Raw genomic sequence first — 23,977 nt, forward strand, 5'->3', positions numbered from 1 at the left:
TGCATGTTTATGGACAAGGCCCAAACACTCTTGGGTATGAAGTATCATAGATTCATAGATGTTAGATGTTCTTGTATCCTCAAGATGTGAAGTAAAGGAGCCAGCTGACTAAGTAGGAGGGACTTTCTTATTATGAGGGTGGTAAAGCATAGGAATAGGTTAGCTAGAAATTTGGGGATCTCCATTTTTGGAAGTTTTCAAGAGCAGGTTAGACACTTGGTGAAGTGCTTTAGCAAGGGATGATCCTGCCTTGAGCAGGGGCTGGACTAGATGACCTGGTGAGGTCCCTTCCAGCCCGGCTTTCCTGTGATCCTACGTTTAGGACAGGAGGAAACGGCTGCTGAGCAGAGCAAACTCACCGTGAACCAGCTGTGGGAGAGACACTCCAAAGCACTCGGTCTGGCCCTGAAAATGGACAAGGATAACTGAAGTTACCAATAAGTCACTTTATATACCATCAGCAAGACTCTACTGCGTGCATTTGCCTGGGGCAGTCACACAGATAGAAAGTGGTCATTACCAACCAGCTGCTGTTTGGTCCAGTTAAGCTGAACAGTTAAGACAGAAGTATCTTTTAAATCCAAGCTTCCTGGAAAACAGGTCTTTTCTTTTAGTCTATGGTATGTTAGCCCCTTATGCCAGGGCTGTGGGACCACAGTCCTGTATGGGCCTGAAGGATGGCCCTCCTACTGGAGAAGGTTATCTTTCGGCTGCCTTCACTGGAGGTGAAGGTGGAAGTTCTCTGAAATACAGTGTTTGCCAAAAAGAAATGACTAATGCATCTAGGAAGGGAGACTGACTTACTGGAAGTGAAGGGCACCCTCAAGCCGTGACTCTGACTTACGTCATCTGCATGACTAGCTCGTAGGGTGACTCAAGACTAAAGAGCTGAGGAACTGAGCAGGCTGAGATGGGAAGTGAAGCAAAATAGTATGTACATCACACTCTTGACTTTGTATTATCTTTGTGCCATATGTGGTGCAGCCTAATTCATGCATTGACTGCACTGTTGCATTTAGGCTCTTATATGACCCTCCTCAGCGCAGCAGGTTTGGATGTCCAAGTAAGACCATCAGTGGTCCCTTTGGTTGCTGGAGTCTATGTATTCTTGTCTTTCAGTCAAACTCTGGGGTTTTCTGGGTGTTATATATAATGATGGATTCAAACCAGGGTGTCTTTAAAGGTGAAAGCCTGAGACAATAACTGGCCGCCTGATCTGAATGGTTTCTTATCAGTGTGGATGTAGGTCTGACTAGCTGAGCACTGCCACTGCCTCCAGGCACATAGCTGGGGCAATATTATTCAGGAAAAACAGTGGAAATGCACTCACTCCGGAGATTGTTGTAGGATCCGTTTGACAAAATCCTTTGCTTCTTCACTTAGGTGGAGAAAATCGGGGATATTCCATGAAATTGTCCCATTCTGGATATTTAGAAGGGTGGCTTGGTCGTTTTCACCAGCAAAAGGAGATTTGCAGGTTAAGCTTATTATTTCAACAGAATAAGAACAATATAAAAGATGTGATTTTTTTTTTTCAGCATTTTATTGCTACCCAAGCCCCCAAACTTAAATGTATGATTAAAGCTTTCAAAATGTGTGGTTGACTTGGACCAACGGACTGATGCGTCAATGAGTCATGCTTGCACTTTTAGACTGCAAGCCATTTGGACTGTCATTTAGGCCCACTTTACAAATGAGGGATGAAGGATTTGTGAAGACAGCCTGTAAATTATAGCTACTTACCTTAAATAGGTGATGACTCCAAGAGCCCTGGTGAGACAAAAAACACACTAGTGTTAAGCAGTTATTCTTGTTCCTGCCCCAACCTTGATATACCCTAGCCAGTTGACAGTAATCCACACAACTGTATAGTAGGATCTCCTATCAGGCCTGGTTACACGTTGCACTTTGAGCTGCTCAAATGTTGATCGGTGTTAGTGCTAGCTCGAGTCTGAAGCAGTCACACCTTATGGCTAAAAACCTTCCCTGACTGTCCCCCACCTCCATGGCTGTGACTTGCCACTAGAGGCCTGGTGAGCAGGGGCAGGACAAGGAGCTGTGCGTGAGTTGCTGCAAGGAGCTGGTGAGCCAGGACAGGCTTCTCGCTCTGCTTTAGGTGCAGGGTGAGAGAGATGTGTTGGCGGCGGGGTAGGTGGAGGGGAGCAGGAACATGAAACTGGGAGGCGGAGAGTTAATGGGATGGGGTAGATAATGAAATGGAAGTGGAAAGGAAATGGGGTGGGGGAAGGGTGGTGAAATGAAGGAAGTCAGCCAGTGGAGGATAAAATAAAAATAAGTAAAAAAAAAAAAGAATTTAAAAGAAATAAAAAGGAAGTAAATGAAAGGAAGTCTCATGTTTTCATGAATTGGGATTTGGGATTGGAGTGTGGGAGGTGCTGGTCGTGCTTCCTAGGGTGGATGGGAGCAGGGAGCAGTGGGGGAAGGTGCTTCTGGGGGAGCTACTGCCCCCATCCTGGGAAAGAAAGCCCAGCTCATGGGGATCCAATCCAGCCCCCTACCTTGTTTGCTCCCCACCCACATAGACCCCACTTCTGGACCCATCAATGCCCTGTAACCTGGCTAGCTGGCATGTTCTCTGCCGGCCATTTACCCCTGGGGGTGGGAAGGTCACAGCTCTGGGGGGACAGAGGGAGAATTGCCGTGGTGCAAAAACCATCCCTACTTGGTGCCAAAATCACTCTACTCGGCAGTAGAGTTCAGGGGGTAGAAAGTTTGTCCATACAGAACAGGAGGGTGGAAGAGGAGACACTGCATCCTGGGATGCTGGAGGACCGCAATTTGGGCAGCTCCTCTGTGTGGAGCGGCCACATATTAATGGAACATGAGCCAGGTAACATGGATCACAGATAAAGCTGCCCTGGAACGGCATAACTTTAAGCTGCCTAAAGGGTATTTAAAACTAATTTCAGGTGCTAATGTGTGGACAAGCCAGGGGTTAAGAGTTTCTAGGAGCTGCCTAAAATTAATGTGTAAAAAGGACCTTGGTTTCTCGAAAGGAAAATCCAATTGTTCTATTGCTTTAGTCCCAGGCTATTCCAGGATTTTTTGCTTTGATATTCTAATCTAGGACAATTTTTTGCACCATTTAAAGAATATAAAAGAAAATGGGCGGAGGGATCTTTTTTCCCCTTTCTTAATATTTATAAAGGAGGAAGGCCTGAAATGCACTTTGTGACCTAGTCATAGTCTTAAGGCACGTTACAATGTAGGTGCATTTTTCAGGAACTTGAGCAGGGTTGAATAGGATCGCCCTGAGGCACATAAGTTCCTTTAGACACGTGATAGGTAGAACAGGATCTGGCCTTTAGGCTAGATAAGGCCCTTCCGGTGCAAAAATATACAGAAAGTTACAGTGCACACACCATGGACTGTATATACATGCCACTTTGTAAAATCCTAATGAATCAATCAGTTTATTCTGAATCCCCAAAGTTTGGTGCTAGAGCTCTTGCAAAAAAGGGAAGAACTTTACCAGATATCTGTTGCTTTTGACACCGGTGACTGAGAGAGAATTTCTGGGGCGACAAACTCCGGGGACCCGTATTTGCTGAACTGAGGCTCAGCCGGATTTATCACTTGAGCAAATCCAAAGTCACAGATCTTAATGTCATCTCTTTCGGGATAAACCATCAGGATATTTGCAGGCTAATGAGTCAGAAAAGGTGGAGAACATTTGCTTGTAAAGGGCTATGTTTGTAGATATAAAGTAAATATATGTGAATAAAGAACGTCAATAATTAATATAAAATAGGTTCTCCTTGGCATATTACCTTAATGTCCAAGTGAAGGATATTGTTGTCATGGAGATACTGGATTCCTTCCAAAAGTTGCTTGATATACAATTTAACCTAAAAATTAAAAATGTATTTGAGTGATATAAGGGGTCTACTTAAAAAGCTAATTCTGCCATCAGGGGATCATCAGTTCCAGTTACATTCTCTATAGGCAAAATGAGGCATAAGGCAGGCACTGGTACTACCTCAAGAATCAGAATAAACTTTTGAAGGGAACCCACTGTGAGCGAAAGGAGAGAGCGAACCGTATATTAGAATACCAAATCTAAACACATCTACTAAATAGCTTCTTCCACATTGGAGCTTGTTTCATATATTTAGGAGTTATGGCTTTAGAAAACCATGTTTAGACCAGGGACAGATCCTAATATGAGTAAAATTTCACTTTGGAGGAGGATTTCAGTTTAGAAAACCAGTTTTCAGTTTTATTTGATGTTTCCCCCAAGAGAATAAATATAGGTAATGTAAGGCAAGAAATTTGGGCTCTAAAACAGAAGTTTTGAGGCCTCTTCTTCCATGAGTGATAAGGGGCTGGAAAAAACGAATAGGGCACTATCTCTGTTCACAGGCAGGGTGAGGAGCAGGGGCCGTGCTGGGGGGAGTTGGTGGGCCTACAGCCACCCCAAAATTCACCTTAGCCCCCGCATAGCCATAATTCCCAGCACTGCCCCTCCCCCCTGAGCTGCCACCACCCGCCCCACGCAGCTGAGCCCATCCCAGTCCTGCCCACAGTTTTTTGAGAAAAAACTTTTATTGGAATGCAAAAAGTTGAGGGTTCATCTTTGCAAATCATAGACAATGAGGGCTGGAAGGGAGCTCAGGAGATCACATCTAGTCCAACCCCTGCTCAAAGCAGGACCAGCCCAACTACATCATCCCAGCCACGGCTTTGTCTAGCCGGGATTAAACACCTCCAAGGATGGCGAGTCCACCACCTCTCTGGGTAACCACCCAGAGCTTCACCACCCTCCTAGTGAGAAATATTTTCCTAATATTCAACCTCAACTTCCCTTGCTGCAGCTTGAGCCCACTGCTCCTTGTCCTGCCATCTGCCCCCACTGAGAACAGCCCAGCTCCATCCTCTTTTCAATCCCCTGAGGGAGGTGAAGGCTGCTATTCAATCCCCCTCGGTCTTCTGTTCCCCACGCTGAATAAGCCCAATTTCCTCTGCCTCTCCTCATAAATCATGTGCCCCAGCTCCCAAATCTTTTTCATTGCTCTTTGCTAGACTCTCTCCAACTAGTCCACACCCTTTCTATAGCAGGGGGCCCAAAACTGCACACAGAACATCAGATGTGGTCTCGTCAGTGCAGAATAGGGGAAGAATCACTTCCCTTGACCTACTGGCAACGCTCCTACCAATGCAGCCCAGGATGTCGTTAGCCTTCTTGGGAACAAGGGCACACTGCTGACTCATATCCATCTTATTGTCCACTGTAACCCCCAGGTCTTTTTCTTCAGAGCTCCTGCTTAGCCAGACAGTCCCCAGGCGGTAGCGTTGCAGGGTGTTTGACTAGATGACCTCTTGACAAATGACCTCCCTTCCAATCCTAATTTTCTATGATTCTAGAAAGCTTGTTCTGTTCTAATTCAGAGCTATTTCCTGTATTTAAAGGGACTGTACCTAGACTCTACATTCTGTAGAAGACAAAGAAATTTATACCTGGTCCTTTTTTTTGGATCTCAAGTGTATTTTAACAGACTATTCCTGTCTTTATAGCAGCAGGGCATTGAGAATGCCCTTGTCCCCATGCTCTACTTGGGTGAGGGTGTTCTTGGGATTAAGGGATATTTTTGATGTTTCAGACATTATTGGCTCATCTACACATCTCCCTATGTTGTTACTGCACCATGCTCTAGTACTTCTTTTTGGAAGTGGAAGTACTAATGCATGGCACAGTAACAGACCATACTACGTCGTACGTGCAGCACACAGAGATTTTTAGCCACTGTTTTGCCATAGTGAGCACACTGCTATAGTGAAGTAGCTGTTGGTGATGTGTAGACATGTGTGGTTGCTACATCACCATAGCTCATCACTACAGTGACGCAACGCACTCCTACGGCAATGTCGCATAACATGTAGATGCGTGCAAAGCCTAGTTGTTGCGCAGGAGGGTTTGTTTCTGAAGTATATAGGAGCAGGTTAGACTGGTGATTCTCAACCGGATGACACAGGATCCTTTTAAGGGTGCAGCAGGGTGCCGTGCAACATTAGGTTTGTAAACAACCTACAGAATAATTCAAAAGATAAATCCAGAGATTTCAAAGAGGAATCCATAGTGGCAAAAACATTGTGTGTGCACACACATCTAAGTCGACTTAAAATAAGGTGACTTAACTTAGTCAACTTAAGTTGTGCCACGTCAGTGCATATGCACGTACAGCTCCTTGACATGGTGGCAGCCATCTTGTGATACACAGCAGTATTAACTAATGCAGCTCAAGATAATACACCTCAGAGGTGTATTATCTTGCACTGCATTTAAGTCCATTCTGCTCCACATACGTGTGTATGCTCTGAGAGTTAAACTGACTTGAAAAAGTTAGGCTGACTTAACTGTCAGAAAATTAGTACGTGTATATGCACCCATTCTGCCCCATTGTGGGCTTTCTGAGTTCTCTGCAACAGAAGATCTGCTCTACTGGTTTTCTGTAGTCAAGAAATACATAAAAGGTAAGGGCTGGCATTTTACAAGGTGGGACTTGAACTTAAAAAGTTTGAGAGCCACTGAGTTAGTTAAACACTTGTCTGGGATGGTTCAGACAGAAACAATCTTGCCTCGAGCAGGGGGCTGGGCTAGATGACCTCTGGAGGGCCCTTCCAGCCCTTCTTTTCTATGATTTTACATTTCTATTTTGGAATTATAAATGAGAGGGACGTGTTACCTCTGCTTCAGTCACAACACTCTTCCTGAATAACCGGTCCAGGAGCTCCTCACTGGAGCATCTAAGCAGTGACGTCAAGGAAAAAAAGGCTGATGTTTTTCTTGTTATTTCATAACATTGTGCAACCAATCAAATCCTTGGAAAGCAAAACATATAGATCTCACATGGCAGCCTCTCTTTGGCAAGGCTCTGTTCAAAGTTCTCTGTTTTACACAAAGGCCGGGCATCTGATAACTTCCCCCCACCCCTCTTCTCAAATCAGAAGCATCAAGGGCCATTTCCCCTCTCTAAAGTGTCGAGAAACCAAAGTGCTATAAAACTTTGCTCCTCGGAAATGAGAAATGGAAATAACAAGATGCATGTGCTAAAATTCATCCTTTGGTCACCATGCTTGGATACTTCTCACCATTTTTCACTTTCACTTGCCAGCTACTCATCCTCTGGGTCAGGGGTTGAGTAACTCCTGCCCTGTGGGCCACATCCAGCCAACAGAGCCATTGAATCTGGCCTCTGGACGTGGGACTTGGTGGCATTCAGACTTGGTGGGAGCTCTGACCTCACCACCATGGAGAGAAGCACCAAGTATGGGATGTCCTAGCACCCACCTGCCCAACTACTTCTGACCCAAGGTGGGTTATTGCAGCCTGCAGCTGGAAAAGGTTGCTAACCACTGTTATAGACCATAATGTCTTTCCTAAATTTCAGGAAAAAGCTTTGACATTATACAGTCAACCAGAGTTTATTCGTATCAACAACAGGTATTTTTCTGAATTAGCGTTGCTGACAGTCATTGGCTCAATCCATCCATTCATCCATAGTATTTAGACAGTGCTCGCTAGTATCTGAATGAGCACTTCACAGTCTTGAACGCACTGATGTTGCACTCCAGTGCAGAGGAAATGTGTTTTTATCTCAGGCTGAAACTAAATGGTTACTTATATTGTTAGGTGGGACCTCCCTAACATTTCCCAGGTTTGGCTGTGACAAAGCAGTGCAGGAAAGGATACAGCTCCAAAATCAGAACTAAGGTTTTCCTCGTTTCAAACTGATCCAGCAGCCGGGTGACTTTGTCGTGGGAAAGCATGGCCAGGATGTCCCTCTCCTGGTAGGCTCGAGCCTTGGTTTTGCTTCGCAAAGGCATGAACTTTGCTGCACAGGAGACTCTGTTTCCTTTGTGCACAACTCGCTTCACAAAGCTGAAACAGCCCCTGCATGCAAAAAAGAAATATACAGGCCGTGGAGGTTTCCCTCCAAGCCCACCTGCATGGCAGGTGTGCAACGCTTTCGTGTTTCCCTCTGCAATCCCCTCTCTGAAAGACTTTCCCACCACTGGCAGCTGAAAGGCAGCATTACACCCCGATCTGACTTTACTACCGGTGAAATCATGACTCCTTCTACTGGCTGGCTCTCCGTACTGCTAGGTTACTCCTTTAACTCGAATAATATGGGTCTGTACTGGAGACCACAGGTTAGAGCCCTGTGAACAGACTTTGGGCGCTTTGCTTCGGGGGTGGTGGTGGGCACTTTAATTAGAGAGGCTCTGAGAGCCGCTCTAATTAAAGCACTGCAGTGTCTTGTGTATCAGTGTCTCTACACGTCAAAATGGCTTGTGAAAGTGCCCCTGCTGCCACGCTGAAGCACAGGGATGCGAATGCACGAGACGCAGAGGCTGGGTTTGGTGTAGTAAGTACCACGCTCCAGCAGACTCGATTAGTCAAGTCTGCTCTGATGTGCTGTAATTACAGCGTGTCGGAGCAGCCCCGCAGCATGCCTACAGGCACCCTTTGTGTCTATATGTTCATAGATAGCCACTGATTCATCACACGCAGAAGAGTAAGGAAACGTTAGTCTGATTACAGAAATGTAGAGCACAATATGGCCTGTGCAGCTACTTTCTCTCAGTTGCAATACTCAGACGGGTGCAATGTGGCCCTTACTGTCTGTGCTCTGAGGGCATGCCTAAATCCGGTTCTTTGTGCTCCCAGGGAAACCTGCTTTTGAACACCCACTGTTTCCTGCTTGCTAGACTCCAAACCTGCAAGTGCAAGGGAAGCAGTTGCAACTGTGCCAGACAGTGATTTCAAGAAAGGTGGCAGTGGCAATGCAGAGTGGCTTTGCACACTTGTTCCTTGGTCTGACACCTACGAGCAGGAGTAGGTGTGCAGAGAATGATCAAGAGCATCCCTAGCCAGGGATGTGGAGTAGATATAACTGCAGTTGATGGTTGCCCCCTAGACACCCTCCTGCTTGCAAAATACAGGATTCGCCTTCTTCTGTTCCATGCACTAGCTGGAAATCAGGGAAAGACATGCTTTTTCTTGAAGTTTCTGCTCACCCTGTCACTATCGTGGTACTGTAGTTCTCTACACATCAAGAACAACCAGACAGGCACCTGCACGTTTCTCTACAGGGAAAAATCACATTTACCTTCCTATCTCCTGCTTAACCTCATAGAAGGAATGGAGTTTTCTCCGGGTGCTTTTCTTCTTTTCCACTTCATCTTTCTTGACTTTGGGAACAAAAGAGAAAATCAGGAGTTTTAATAGCAGGGCCAGAAAACCATGGCAATGAGATGCAAAGCTGTCACAATGATGTTCTGGGAGGGGAAATCAGGACAATTCCCTTTACTAGCACCTGTTTCGAATTAGTCAAGGAGGGCTGATGATGGTGGACACCAGGTACCCTTGAGAAGTACGTCTTCCAATGATATGACTTGCCATAGTTAGACTAATGTACCAGGATCAAGTTTACAACCCGCTGAGGATTTATCCCTGAGTTCTTAATGGCATCCTCTCTACCAGTGCTGTAATTTGCCTGTTGTCATCATTAGCTCAAAATAAAGTATATTAAGCAATCTCCTTATGCCTCTAACTACTACTGGTTTGTGCTTCCCTATAAAAATCATCTGCCCACTGATTTCCCATGGCACTTCCTTCCCGATCATTTCAGCAAACCCTGCACATTGCGCTGGATTCTTAAAAAAATGCCATTTTCAATGTGGTGGCTGATTCCTGCAGTAGAAGAAAGTACCTGGTAGTTTAGAAACTGCTCATTTCTATACAAGTACCACCAGGGGAAAAAAAGAGGTCATTGCATAGGGCTCTTGAGAGCACCTTCTCTGACTTCTGAGCCAACAGTACTGACAATATGCGTGCACATTTCCAGAAGCCAAAAAATATATATAGCATTGCTGCTGTAAGGGGAAGACATGCGACAAATGCAGTAGCCAAGGGGTCAACCCAGCAAAACCAAGGAGTTAAGTTACCCTCATGCACAATGAGCTCTGCTTTGCACAAGACCTCCCCGCCTGCATTTTTGGCAATGCAGGTATAGACACCACGATCTTCAAGGGCAGCACTGTCTAGGATCAAGGAATAGGTTGTGCCTTCCTTCACTTGATGGATCCTGCTGCTGTCTGTCAACAAGGAATTATCCTGGAAAAATGAGACAATCCTTTGGCATAGCAATCCAAGACGGAAATAAGTATTGCTACAGCATGAGGATTTAGCTTTAACAATATATTGGCTAAGTTTCCCAGTACAAAATGCCTTTCGCTCAGGTCTGGGAAAGAAGCAGACACAGTCTTAGATAAACACCACTAAAACAGTTAAAAATCTGCTTCTTTTGCAGACCTAGGAAGGGCATGTTCTGCCTAAAAGTTTTCCTACCATCCCTCCCAACTATACAGCTGGTCCATAAAAGACATCACTTCTCCCCTCAAATCTTGCTTCTCACATATTCATGAGACTGAATCTTGAAATGAAATTAAAATCTCGCTTCTCACATATTCATGAGAATCCTATCGCATTGCATTGTTAATGCTAATAGCACTTATAAATCAATCCTCTACCTGACAGGACATAGGAAGAAACCTCCCATTGTCTATGGACCAGGCATCCTATATTTGTCTAACGCCGGCACTTTCCTCTGAAGCAACCAGCACTAACCCTTGCTGGAGACAGGATACTGGACCACGTGTACTAGATACTGCCCAGCTGGGTTAGCCCCATAGTCCTACATTTTCTCCAGTTCGTTCTGCTCTTTAATTGACATTGTCAGAAGTTTTAACAGAACTTCTTCGCTTCGCCCACAAATGAGCTCCAGCCAGAAGTACAAGAAGCCATTTGATCTTGTTATATCCCACCATAGTCCCCACCCGTGCCTGATGTTTTCTAGCTTCTAGGATATTTGTTGCTCTCCTTGGATGCTGCATGTCCAGTATTGGGAGCATCTTGCACCTACCTTGTACCATGAAACAGTCGGCTGGGGCTTTCCTTCAATAACTGCCTGGAACTTGGCCAGGTCCCCATCCCGAACCTGCACATCTTCTATGGTCACTTGCATATACGGTGGGCCTGGGGGGACAGGAGACACCACTGCAATGAGAGGACAACTGTGTCATCATGACTGTGTCATGGATACACGGATGGGAGCTATGGTTCCATTTTTCAGGTTGCTGGAAAGAAAATTCCAGTACTGCCACAATGTCCAAAAATGGTAAGCCAAAAATTGTCAGATTGGCTTAACAAATCAAGACATTTTAAAAAAAGATTGTGTCTGGGGGGGTTTTCATGGGCTTTTGACACTCAGGCCTTTCTGCTTGCAAGCATGGCACCTAGCCAGCCAAGGAGACAAACACAGAGGCGGAGAGAAAGAAGAGGCAATGCAGTTTCTTACTTGTTGCAGCCTTCTCCTCGGTCTTGTACACGCACGTTCTTTCCGTGGTCTCAATATAAATTTCACTCTGGACATCCCAGAGCACATCTGCCCCTTCTCTCCTATACGAGTCTGCTCCATCCCTGGCCGGTGTCCTTTTTTGGGTAGACCAAGAGATAGAGTCAAGTAGGAGCTATTTTATAACAGTAAGTACTTGAACACCGCCTTCTCCAATACTTGCTGCTCATTATCTCTCACAGTGAATACATCATTGCTCATTTTGTCTAGTTATAAAGCATCCTCATACACTGCAATCAAGGGCCAGGTGCTATTCAGGAACATTTTAGGAACATTTAGGAACAAATCAGGAACATTTTAGGATTTAAATAATGAAAAAAAACCTGGGTTTTTTTGTCCCTGATAGGACGATGGCCAGCTATAATGTAGATGTGCTTTTGAAACTCTGATCTACTCGGTTCTTCCTACAATATGCCAGTGACTGTAAATATGAATGCAATGAATTATTATGATGCACTTTCAACCGTAGAGCTAATACAGACCCTTAGGATTACATCTGTTCTTCTGGACATTTAAGCAGACAGAGAAATCAAGGCTTGCTTAAGTGTGATGCCGTTTTCATTTGGATTACTTGCATTTGACTAATGACTTACTCTCACCGTGCTGGATCTCTTCAGTCTCTTCTGCCTGCATGAGATAAGCAAGCACAACGTGCTAGGGCTAATGTTGCACTCGCTAAAGTTGATTCAAGTTACCAGCTGCTTATATTAAAGATTGCAAGGCAGCTTTTCTCCATGGTAAAGACTGGTACCGTCCAAATTCCATTCAACGCACCTAGTACCATGACACTTGCAGTTACCTGGTAATGGGAACAGTGCGCTCCTGACTGCCTGTGGCTCCAGCGGTTGTCTCTCGTTGGGGAGCAGCGGGACTAGGCTTTGGTTCACTTGGTTTCTCATCTGGAATCGTCCCAGTGCCGTCCTGCTGTTCAACTGGCAGTGGAAACAGGACCTGTGAGACTAGTTGCATAGCACGGCGAGACTGAAAGCAAGAGGGCAGCTCTGGGGTCGGTTTCTGCTGAGTTCTACCTGAACAACCCCTCTCATCTCGATGGGGTTGAGCCATCCTAGCCAAGAGGGGAATTTGAGCCTTTTCAGAAGAACACATTCAACAAAGGGACTTGAATTAAAACACAAGGATCAATGTTAGAACACTGCAGACTGTACAAAAGGGTTCATTTGATGAGGAAATACCCAGACATGAATAGGAATGACACAAACAACATTTAAATAGGAATAAAAAAAAAAAAGAAAGGCCAGTCAGCATGAAGCGGACAAGTTAAAACAATATCATGCGGGACAGCGTTAGACCTCCAGGTTGTAGATTTAGTGAAATGCCAACTTTTTGGCTCCAATGATAAATGTCAGTGCGTTGATTCCTAAGGCACACCGAATTATTGGACCAGTTCTCAACTCCGATCGCTGCAAGTCAGAGGTAGGTTCAAAGAAGTCAGTAGGGCTCTAGGCTGATGTAAAACCAGGGTGAGTGAGATCAAAATCAGGTCCCATTAGGTGATGTTACTGAAAAAATGATCTAGACCAATAGCGCACCTTTATAGTGGTGCAATTCCATTGACTTTAGTGGAAGTTCAGTAAACTTTGCTGTGGGTGGGAATGGAAGCTGGTCCAGCATTTTGGTCAAAAAGTGTTATGAAATGAAAGTGAGTGTGAGTGAGTGAGTGAGTGAGTATGTGTGTGTGCATTATACACTTCTAGGCTCAAAAACAGGCTTGATGGTACTATTCCAACAAGAGCCATGTGATAAATACTGTCACGATTATCTCTTAGGTTGTCATCTTCCAAATAAGAAAGGAGCAAAACAATGGAAACAATGCGTCCAACTCTTTTTTTATAGCAGGGGTGCTCTTTTTCAGAAAGCTGTTTTTGATGGCATGGATAATCAACTTATGGCACATGTGCCACCAGTGGCATGGGCAGCCTGTGTGTGAACACAGCAGATCAGGAAGGGGACAGACAGCACAGCAGCAGATAGGGCAGGAAGCAGAAAGCAGAGCAGCAGGGTGGGCTGAGAGCACAATGCTGGGAGCAGAGGACAGCAGATTGGGCAGAGGAAGTCGCAGGGTACAGGGTACATGTACACGTCTGCCAAAAGAGTTAGGTGCCACCGTTTGATAGCATGGGTAGGGGATCCTTAGTCACGGTTTCTGGTATAAAGACACGTGACCCCCCCTGGCATGCTAAGAGCTAATGGGGCAGCTTTACCAGACTATAAAAGACAATCTAATAAAAGACCAGGGCCTCACAGAAGAGCCGGAGATTCACTCAATATATTCTTATCGCCACTGCGTTGAAATATTTGCTTTCTTGTTCTTACTTGAACTTAAGTAATCAAAGGGACACTTGTCAAGTTAACAAACCCCTGTTTGTTAAGAACACCTGCTCAGGCTAAGAGTGCCTTAAATCATTTAGATAGAAACAATTTCAGAAACATCTCATTTAAGTTTTCATCTATTTTTTTAAGCAACTGGCTTTCTTGTTTTCCTTTAGGTACCACTGAGGCACTAAGCGACTCTGTTTCTCTTGCTGTATATCAATAGGTACCTTTTGGTTCTTGTGCTTTGATAGGATAGCACCGTTTTGGGGTTGCAAGACGGCACAGGAAAGTCTTACAAACCCAAGCATTTCATGTAATTTGTTTTGTTTGTTTTTCTAATGACCTGAAATGTTTGCATTCTCGTTAACGAGCTGATGGCTACTGGACAGTGTCCCTTTAAGATCACTTTGGACTAAGGACAGTGAGTACAACTAGACACGAAACAAGGACAGGCTAGACCAAACGGCTCTCCTGGTGGTAAGCGAAGGTACAAAATGGAAAGGCTGTAATATCGACCAACCTTTCCATAGTTTTTTAAACAACACAGAGTAACACAAACATGAAAGCTCCTGTGCTTTCTGCAAGACGTATATCAGCTCTAGGTATGCAGGGCATTCTTTTTACTAATAAAAAAAAAATGCCCAAGATTGTATTATGTCAATCAAATGCAAGTGAACCCATCATGCCTACATAGCCTAGCTGGTCTGTGGCACCTAAGCAAGGGGTGTCAAGTAGAGAGGCTTAAATCACTGTTTTATGTATGACTCATAGTAAAAAACACCAATGACACATCCAGGTCCAATGTACGCTTAAAAGAGCCAAGATGTCCCAAACTAAAGTCTCAGCTAGAGAACTATCCTTCATCCCTAAACTTTCGGGGCACTCAAAGTTCAAACCCTGTTTCAGATCCAAATTTTGCAAATGCTTCATTTTTTCAGAACGGTCTGAAACAAAGCCCTCAGTGTGGACTAACCCATGCACTGTGGTGTTGAAATCGTGCATCCTTCTCTCCTTAGAACACAAAGAAACACCGAGCTGGGAAGAGCTTCATTTTTGTTACGTGCAACATTTTTGTCTCTCTTGATATCCAGGGGAAATTTTCTAACCTCACTTCCGACCTACCGTGCCCGCCAGCACGTTGGGTTTGAGTCCCAGCTTCATGAACTATCACGGGAGGCCTAGTTTCTTGATCTGAATGGTCAGAAGGTGCAGCTTCAAGAACACCAAGATGATCAGCCTCTGTTTCTGCACTTGGAGGAAGAGTTGAACGCGGTACCGTGGCACCCACGAGTTTCTTCAGAGCCGTCTTTATCTCCTTATCTGCACGCTCAAGTGAGGCCCGGACCGAATTCTCCAGCTTTGACTGTGGGGAGGCCTCTCCTACAGACAAGAAGAATAGCTTTTCTCTCTTCAGAGCACAAATGAAAAGTCAGCGACAATCCACCCACAGCACCCTCAACAAACACTCGCCATCCATTTACTCCTTGAAGAGGAGGCTGACGTGTGACCATTCATCTCCAGAATGAGACATCCTGTGATCAGCCACTCTGCACAAACTCTCATTCTGCTGTCAGTGGCTTACCATGCTATATGCATTCATGCCTTCTCACCAGACATGCCCCGTGGTGCTGCTGACACGCTGGAAGGGACATGACCAACCTCATAACTCAACTTAAAACCTATGGTTGGGTACCTCAGCTCGGTGGTGATCTCCTTTGCTGACATGGTACCTGGCCAAGGATGGTACCTGGCCAAGGATGCTACTATTTGAAGTGAAACATAACTACTTGCTTCTTGCCCAAGGGGAAGTGGATGGGGGAGCAGAGTAACAGATGGACTTGTGCAACGAGAGGGACATGGGCTTTTGTCTATGTCAGAGGTCCATCCGATAGAGAGAGGGGGAAGCCTGGGGGGCAGGTGGAGCTGTCCCCTAAACCAACATACTGATCTTTGGCAGACAAGGTTATATCCTGCCTATATCCTTAGACCAACACGGCTACAACCTAAACCCCTGCATACTGATCTTTAGATGATATCACATTTCTCTTAGCTCTAGTCAGAGGAAAACTGGAAAGAAACTCTGAGATAAACCATGATAAACAGCTGAGGGTTGTCTTTTTTTTGTTATTAGGTATATTTTATATATTAGGCAGGACAGTAGTGTGCAATGATTGCTTTCCAGAGCAGGGTGAATAAGAAGAGCAAACAATCCTTTTTTTTGTGATTTCCTAGTTGGTCCAACAAAAGGTATCATCTCTGAACCAAGAGTCTGGAGTTCTGCATTTCTAAGATGAGCAAGCAGCACTTGTGTACGAAGTAGGAAAAGTGATTCCTCCTTTTAGTCATTATTGACTTCAAGATGAACATGAGCTGCCAATGCCAGACCGCAGCCAGCAAGGCCAGCCAGACCTGGTCGTGCATCCAGAGGTGCATCTCAAGCCGGTCCAGAGAGGTGATCCTCCCCCTCTATGCGACTTTGGTCAGGCTGCAGTTGGAGTACTGCGTCCAGTACTGGGCACCGCACTTCAGGAGGGATGTGGCCAGCCTGGAGAGGGTGCAGAGGAGGGCCACCCACTTGGTGAGAAGGCAGCAGGACAGGCCCTACGAGGAGAGACTGAGGGACCTGAACCTGTCCAGCCTCAGCAAGAGGAGGCTGAGGGGGAACCTGGTGGCTGCCTACAAGCTAATCAAGGGGGATCAACAGCAAATAGGCAGAGCCCTTTTCTCCCCAGCACCGCCTGGGGTGACGAGGAGCAATGGTCATAAGCTGATGGAGAATAGGTTAACGCTGGAGATCAGAAGGCAATATTTTACAGTTAGGGTGGCCAAAATCTGGAACCAACTTCCCAGGGAAGTGGTCCTCGCCCCTACCTTGGGCAAATTCAAGAGGAGGTTGGACGATCACCTGTCTGGGGTCTTGTGAACCCAGCATTCATTCCTGCCGGTGGCAGGGGGTCAGGCTAGATGATCTGTTCAGGTCCCTCCTGACCCTAGCTACTATGAAACTATGAGTTGTGTGTGAAAAAAGGATGTTAAAGAGACTCTATGGGATATTTTCTTCCCATTGCATTATCCATCATAATCAGGGATTCTGAGTTTCTCTGATTTAAAAACATTCCCTATTTTTTGCATGAAAAAAAGCAACCCCAAATCCACATTTTTCTGTGATTAAAATTAAATGCCACTAATATATAGATACATAGGTAGTGATGTTTCATTTTAATCATGGAAAAATGTGGATTTGGGGTTACTTTTTTAAATCTGAAAATTGGGGATTTTTTTTTTTTTTAAATCGGAGAAAACCAGGATCCCTGCTCATAACAAACCACAGTTGGAAATGGAAATCTGTTTCCACCCATGTAAAATTGCTTTATTTCCCTCAACCAATGTGTCACTGTTTTTAGGTTTGCTCAGGAACGCTGACAGTCTTCATTTGATATCCATTGGAAGAAATAAAACAATGGAGATTTGGGTTTTATTTTGCTCCCTTCCCATCTCACAGAAAACAATTAGTGCAGATGAACTGTGCCAGAAGATCTAAAGGCAGGAAGGCAGGTTGCATCTTGGGCTGGCCTTCTTGGATTGCATTTCCTAGTCAGTCTTTTTTTTCATTTACTTTAGGTGAATATAGTGACAGTGAAAAGTGCTTGACTGACAGTCGAGGAGACAGCAGCCCTCCCTTTATCTATAGGACATGTCCTCATATGCATCACCTGGCAGGGCTGTGTTCAGGAGTGAAAAGCAGTTGGCTGTGCAAATCCATTCACTGCTTGATTTTCCTTGTCACACCGCTCACTGGTTATTGCAGTGCTGGTGTCCGTGAGCTTATCTGAAGGTAAGTGAATTATTATGTAGTGCTGAACGCTGTCTTATTAGGAGGGAGTGGGTGGCAATCTAAGTAGGAACTGAATCACATTGTGCCATTATCAATACGCACTTAGCTCCTACTGACAAATTGGTTTGAGGTGATCAGGCATAAGAAATGGAGAGTTTAGACAAAGGTAAGTCCCGGCACCTTTCCGTCTTGCTCTGGCTTGCATTCACCACAATGTGAGCTTGAGAATAAAGTGAGTGTCCTTCCTACCCCAACCCCAAATCTGTAGGTGACGGGAGGCTTGAAACAAAAGCTAAGCGGCCCATCGTAGGGCCTGAGAGCTGCTGACATTCAATCTAATGAGGAGCCAGGGCTACTCTGTGCTCTTCCCCTTCTCCCTGCAGCACTGATTCACCATGAAGCTGCCTTCCCTCAGGCTAGGGTAACATGAGAAAAGTCACATGAGTACATCTACCAAGCTGCAGAAAAGACAGGTCTTAGCAAACTGTATCTCCTGGCTGGGAAATATTGAATCAGAAGCAGTGCAAACCTTATGGCGATGAGTCCTTTTACGACTCATCTTCCACGACCCTGATAACAGGAGAGAAATTCAATGATTTTGAAGTTCATATTCAACTCGGAGAATCTCCCAGGAGGCTGACAAAGACCCCAAACCTGTCATCATATGCCAGCATTTTTGCCTCTCACTGGGCGCGTCTACATGAGATGCTAAATGTGGAGTAGACTAATTCTACTGCCCATTAGTCTGGCATGCAAAAACCATGCTACTGCGCTAATGAGCAGTAGAATTAGTCTACTGTGCATTAGCATCACAAAAAAAGCATGCACTGGCACTACTATGCAGTAGTACTACGACGCAGTTGCACTACTACGCAGTTGCACTACTACGCATTGGTTGCTGTGCATTGTGTTAATACCTGTTATTACAGGTACTAAACACAGCGTGCAGTAACTAGGGTGCATGAATGCATGTGTAGATGTGCCCACAGTCAACCAAATGCATGTCAATCCCCCACACACCTTAGTGTGTTTGGGATCTGGTCTAACTCTCACTGGGTGCATCTACATGTGCACTTTAATGTGCAGAAGCCTATTTTAATGCGTATTAAAGCATCACAAAACAACCATGCACTTTGCTAATGTGCATTAAAATAGGTTAATGCACCTTTTTTTAGTACCTCACAGTGGAGGTACTAAATTTAATATGCATTACCAAAAGTGCATTAATAAATGTGTAGATGTACACACTGAAGCCTAGGGAAAGGCTTTTTTTGTCTTCAGTGGAAGGCAGATATAGATCTCAGAAAACCACAAATGAACCAAGTCACAAAAGAGAGCGAGTTCAATGACAGCTGATGCAAGACATTTATTGATACGAACTTCAGCATCTACTAATATATCTTGACATAGTTTTATTTTAGGGTGGGGGTTTTTTGGGCTCTGAAACAAACTGAAGTTTCCACCTTTTTAAATAACCCTTTGGCTGCAAGAACTGCAGTTAAACATTTTTTTGTATCAATTTGTAATACACCGTTATGTTCTCATCTACAAGAAATAAATCCCCACACATTTCCTTACTTATCTACAGATTTTAAATCACTTACAAGCGTAATTTTTTAACCTTCAGGAAAATACTTCGAAAATAAATGGAAAGAGTTTTTCATAAAACTTTCAATTTTTTTGAAGCAAACTTGAATAGGATTTTCCCTTACTTTTAGTTGATTTTTAGTTGATATCTTAAAATGTCAAAATGTAAACAGATGTTATTTTATTTTTGGTTAATAACGGAAATATAACTATTTCTTTCCTATGCCCTGAAATGCAACTCTACAGCATCAGTAACAAAATCATTACTCAGCAAAAATCAGACCAGGCTAACATTATCCCCATGTTCCTTTGTATACTGGCAGACCTAACATCTTTATTTTTATTCTTACTTACAGACTAGTATAGGCAAAATTCATCCTTCAATATAAATCTCAAGTAAACCCACTAACTTCAGTGGAATTACTGAAGCTTGATATTGGAAAAACTGAGATCAGAATCTGGCCTAATAAAAAAAAAAGAAGTATTTTCAGTTCAGAAGTATTTCCTCGTTGTATATCAGTTACTTTCCAATGTACAGTATACAGTGCAATATTTCTCATAGGTGAGGAAGCACTACTTTTTAGGTATTGTATAGCTCAATGATAAAATATACAGTGTAAACCAATGAGGTGTTATGAAAAATATGATAGTAACATAAAATAGGTTTGATTTTTTTCACCACATGTAGTCACTGAGAAATATCCAAATGTCAAAAATGTAGTGCACATTATTGGATAAAATATACCTTTTAAATACTGAAAATAAAAAAAAGCATGTAAAATGACTTAATTAATTTTAGTCACCATATCTTCAAGGTGCAGCAATCAAGATAATCATCGTTATTTCCGAGAAGGCACCTTTCTTAAGTTAAATCATTTTAAGAAGATTCCTGAACAATTCCTGAACAAGTTTCACATATTATCTAGTTAGAGAACGTCAAGACAGGACATCACACGTCAACATTTCAAAGAGAAAATTCAGTCCGCTTTAAGATGGTTATCAAGTGAACTGTGTCTCAGCATTTCTGTAATATCCTGGTTATTCTGTAACATCCAGACAAAAAGTTGGTGTTCTCTAGCAACATTACAGTGTAACTCCGTTTAAATAAGGGTTTGCGTCTTTTTCTCATACTTTCTGTCACAGAGCAATGCCAGATACCTTAGAGCCAATTCCTGGTCTTATTGAAAGCAATGGAAAAGTTTCCACTGACTTCAAGTATGATCAAGATGTGTTCCTAACAGCTCAATCCTGCAAAGGGTTTTTGAAAGTGCTATGCAGCATCAATTTTCATTGAAGTCAATGGGAGTTGAGAGTGCCTAGCACCATTTTCATTGAAGCCAATGGGAGTTGAGAGTGCCTAGTACCATTTTCATTGAGGCCAATGGGAGTTGAGAGTGCCTAGCACCATTTTCATTGAAGTCAATGGGCGTTAAGAGTGCATAGCACCTCTCAGAGTACTCAACACCTTGCAGAATCATGCCATTAATGAAATAGGCATCACCATACATACTAAATCTCTCGCATCAATGCTCTAGAGAAAGAAAAAGTAGTCTATGATAAAGGGTGACCTCTACAACATAACTGAATGTAAACACTTGAGAGTTCACTACACATCTTGTACTGGCAGTGTTTTCAGTGAGCATAAAACATTGAAACCCGGGAAAAAGCTTATGGCACAATGTCCGTTAACTATCTAGCTTATGTATTTAGTTATTAGCTAAAGAGGGTTTTACTGGATGAGGGTTGCACTCCTGTTATTTTGATCTGGCTCACTGGTAAATTTCTGTATATTTGGAGACTCTAACCATTCATTTTTAATGGCACTATTTAACCATTAATATGTACAGAAAACTCTTTATGCTTACAGTAATTAATCATTCAACAAAATAATTCATTTGTGGCTCTCCACATGCCTTGGTTTGAATGATATATACTACCTTAAATTGCACATTCCGTTTCATTCACCAGATTTTTTTCTTACATGCAAGTAACACAAAGCTGTATCTGATTTTACAGGGCAGACAGATCTACTAAGCCTGAAACCAGGCTGCAGAGTTGTGAAGCCTGTGCCTTTATGCAACTATGTCAGGAACGATCAAAGAGCAGGTGTTTAACAAGGATGGTCTTTTTAATAGAACAGTGTTGTACCAACGGGTGAAATCCTGCCCCTGCTGAAGTCAATGGGAGTCTTGCAGTTGACTTCGGTTGGGGCAGGATTGCAATCAAAACGTTTGAGCCGTCGCTAAAGTGAGTGGGGTAGTTTATTAATAAGCATAGGATCTTCCATAGGTTGTTTTCCATAGCAAATGTTAAAATAATTTAAAGAGAGCTCATTTTAAAAGGTTTATGAACATGTTTTTGGTAGGGCTAAGTTGTGTCATCAGTACTTAGTGAAATTAAAACAGCGTAAGCCCTTATAACCCCTCTGGCATGAACAGTGACAGGAGACATGTTTAGATGACACTACCCTTCCTTCTCTTGATTCCTAAAAGGCCCAGAGATCTCTTGACCTTCTTGCCACACTGTAACTTGGAAGTCTGACACCTAAAGTAATCTTTAACCTCTCAAACAAAATTGTCCTTATTTATTTATTTTGTATTTTTGTCATAAGTCGGAGAAGCAGGCTTTCCTACATCTATTGTACCTGACTGTCACTGTTGCTTGGAATGATATGTGTTCTCCAAAAGCTTTTTCATTACAACCTGAACTGACAGAAATGTTCCCTTTAAGACTAGAAAAGCTCTACATCACCACATTACACGTTTGCCCACAGGTTTCGGGGTTTTGTTTTTTTCTTTTCTTCTTTGTGCTTCTCACCACTCATTCCTCCCATCCTAGACCTTTGTTCATTTGCTTGCTTGTTACTTATTTACATATTGCTTTATTTTAAGGATCAGGCTTGTATCTGCTCAGCTTTGGGAGGGGTCCTCCGTGCTGATGTGCAACATAACGGGTTCTCCGATAGTTCCATAACTGAGGGTTCTGGTGGAAACTTCAGTTTTAAAGCTGGATTGTCCATTGTCCGGTGAGAGCTGGACTTCGGTACAGAAGGATGGTTTCATTTCAAAGGAGGGGCCCGGCGATACGCCAGGTGCTGTTGCCGCCGTGCAAGTTTCACTCACGTGGAAGGAAACGTTGGATGGACCCATGGACTGCATTCCTGTTACTCTTGATGCTGACATGAACATGCCTCCGGGAAGGTGCTCCTTGAACTTGCTGAAGAAGCTTTGCTTTGGTTTAGGAGCCACAGATCTCCCCAGATTCAGCAGCACCGGCTTCCCAATGGTTGGTTCATTAATTTCTGTCTGAAGCACAGAGATCTCACAAGGTTTGTCTCTGGTGTAGTTCTGATTGTCGCACCCATATGTCTCGCCTTCTTCAGGAACGTAGTCTTCAAGGTCTTCCAGAGTCAATGCCTTCCCATTGTGGGTCAGGATTTTGGGGTCCCGGTTGCTAATATCATCTCTTTCTAGTTCTTCTGGCTCATCAATTATAACAATATTTTCTCCTTCTGGAAGACCCTCATCTTGTACTGGCTCCAGATCTCCCTTTTCAGCAGTCCACGGTACTTCTAACTCATCATCAGTGTCTTCTTTAACCTCCACACTTGCTTGCGAAGGTGGGAGGTCATGTTTCCTTACATCAGCTGTCTCAAAGCTAAAGGCTAAGGGTTCACCCCCACAGGCAAGCAGTGGGGAAGTAGTTTCTGAACCACTGCCCTCACTTACTTCCTGTGTGCAGGTCTTTCCTTCAGTCCCATAATCAATAAAAGAAGTGCTGCCTAACTGTTCAGGCCCACACTGAGAACTCATGTTATCACTGCTGACTGGATCTCCTTCCTGGTCATCTCCGTAGGCAAGGGGAGGGATGTCAACTTCTGAAAGACTGTCAGTAGGAAGGGAAGACTTGGCTTGCTCTACTAATTTATTGTTGGAGTTATTAGTGTTTGGATCATCTTCTGGGGAATGCCTAGGTCTGGGACCAGGCAGCGTGAATGTTAGCACACCTGAGTCATCTTTTCCTTGTTTCACTGGAGATGCTCCTCTCTTCCTTGTAGTTTTTTGTGGTTTTTTCACCTTGAATTCAATGATTTCCTCCACTTCGACCCATTTGGGTTTCTGTTCTTCCACCTTGGTTTCTATGACGATGTCTCTAGATGCCGCTCCTTGTCTTTCATCTGGCTCCGTCACAAAAAGCACAGGGATGGCGCCTTTCAGCACCGCCTCTTTCTCCTGCTTGTGTACAGGCTGCTGGACCTTCGAAATGTAAACGGGCTCTGGGGTTGATAGCTCTGATCGTGGAGAGCGAGATGGAGAGTGTCCTGAGGAAGAACGGGCAGGAGACAGCCTTCGCTTTTGCCTTGGGGTCTTCACCACGGTTGTTATCGTTTCCTCTCTGATGACAAAAACGGTTGAAATGCAGTTGACACGAAGACAAGGACCTTGCTGGGAGCCGTGCTCCCTCAACGCATGCGATGGTTGACAAAGGCACCACAACAGGGTTAGTTTTGAAAGCACTTCAGCTTTTCGTGAGAATTTAAGTCTGAAACGGGTGTACACATACACACACACACACGCATACATGAGCCTGCCTCTATCTCACTTTCAGAATCAAGATATCTCAGGACTGCTCCATCCACATGGAGCTGAGAGCCATTAATCTCCTTGAGTGCACAGGCGGAAATCATATAGGTCCAGCTAAGAGATGCCCACAAGGTTTCATGCTGCTTTACTGATCATTAAAAATGATTTTCTTAAAACAAGCGCTGTTCTGCCTTGCACGC

At 44.0% G+C, this 23,977-nt stretch overlaps 1 protein-coding gene across 1 annotated transcript in view; it reads right to left on the reverse strand.

Annotated features, from left to right (window-relative positions):
• The window catches only part of OBSCN (obscurin, cytoskeletal calmodulin and titin-interacting RhoGEF), a 247,659-nt gene that overhangs the window by 22,479 nt on the left and 201,203 nt on the right, over positions 1 to 23,977 (reverse strand). The window contains exons 91-104 of the mRNA XM_059729369.1: positions 22,317 to 23,589; positions 14,895 to 15,180; positions 12,238 to 12,370; positions 11,382 to 11,515; positions 10,947 to 11,059; positions 9,970 to 10,138; positions 9,132 to 9,213; positions 7,712 to 7,912; positions 6,705 to 6,765; positions 3,792 to 3,869; positions 3,494 to 3,666; positions 1,744 to 1,770; positions 1,331 to 1,483; positions 360 to 405 (exon numbers count right to left, since the gene is read on the reverse strand). Of these exons, the coding sequence (XP_059585352.1) occupies positions 360 to 405; positions 1,331 to 1,483; positions 1,744 to 1,770; positions 3,494 to 3,666; positions 3,792 to 3,869; positions 6,705 to 6,765; positions 7,712 to 7,912; positions 9,132 to 9,213; positions 9,970 to 10,138; positions 10,947 to 11,059; positions 11,382 to 11,515; positions 12,238 to 12,370; positions 14,895 to 15,180; positions 22,317 to 23,589 (2,929 nt within the window). The remainder of the gene's footprint in view (positions 1 to 359; positions 406 to 1,330; positions 1,484 to 1,743; positions 1,771 to 3,493; positions 3,667 to 3,791; positions 3,870 to 6,704; positions 6,766 to 7,711; positions 7,913 to 9,131; positions 9,214 to 9,969; positions 10,139 to 10,946; positions 11,060 to 11,381; positions 11,516 to 12,237; positions 12,371 to 14,894; positions 15,181 to 22,316; positions 23,590 to 23,977) is intronic.

The sequence above is a fragment of the Alligator mississippiensis genome, chromosome 5, assembly GCF_030867095.1.
Source record: "Alligator mississippiensis isolate rAllMis1 chromosome 5, rAllMis1, whole genome shotgun sequence".
NCBI lineage: Eukaryota > Metazoa > Chordata > Crocodylia > Alligatoridae > Alligator > Alligator mississippiensis.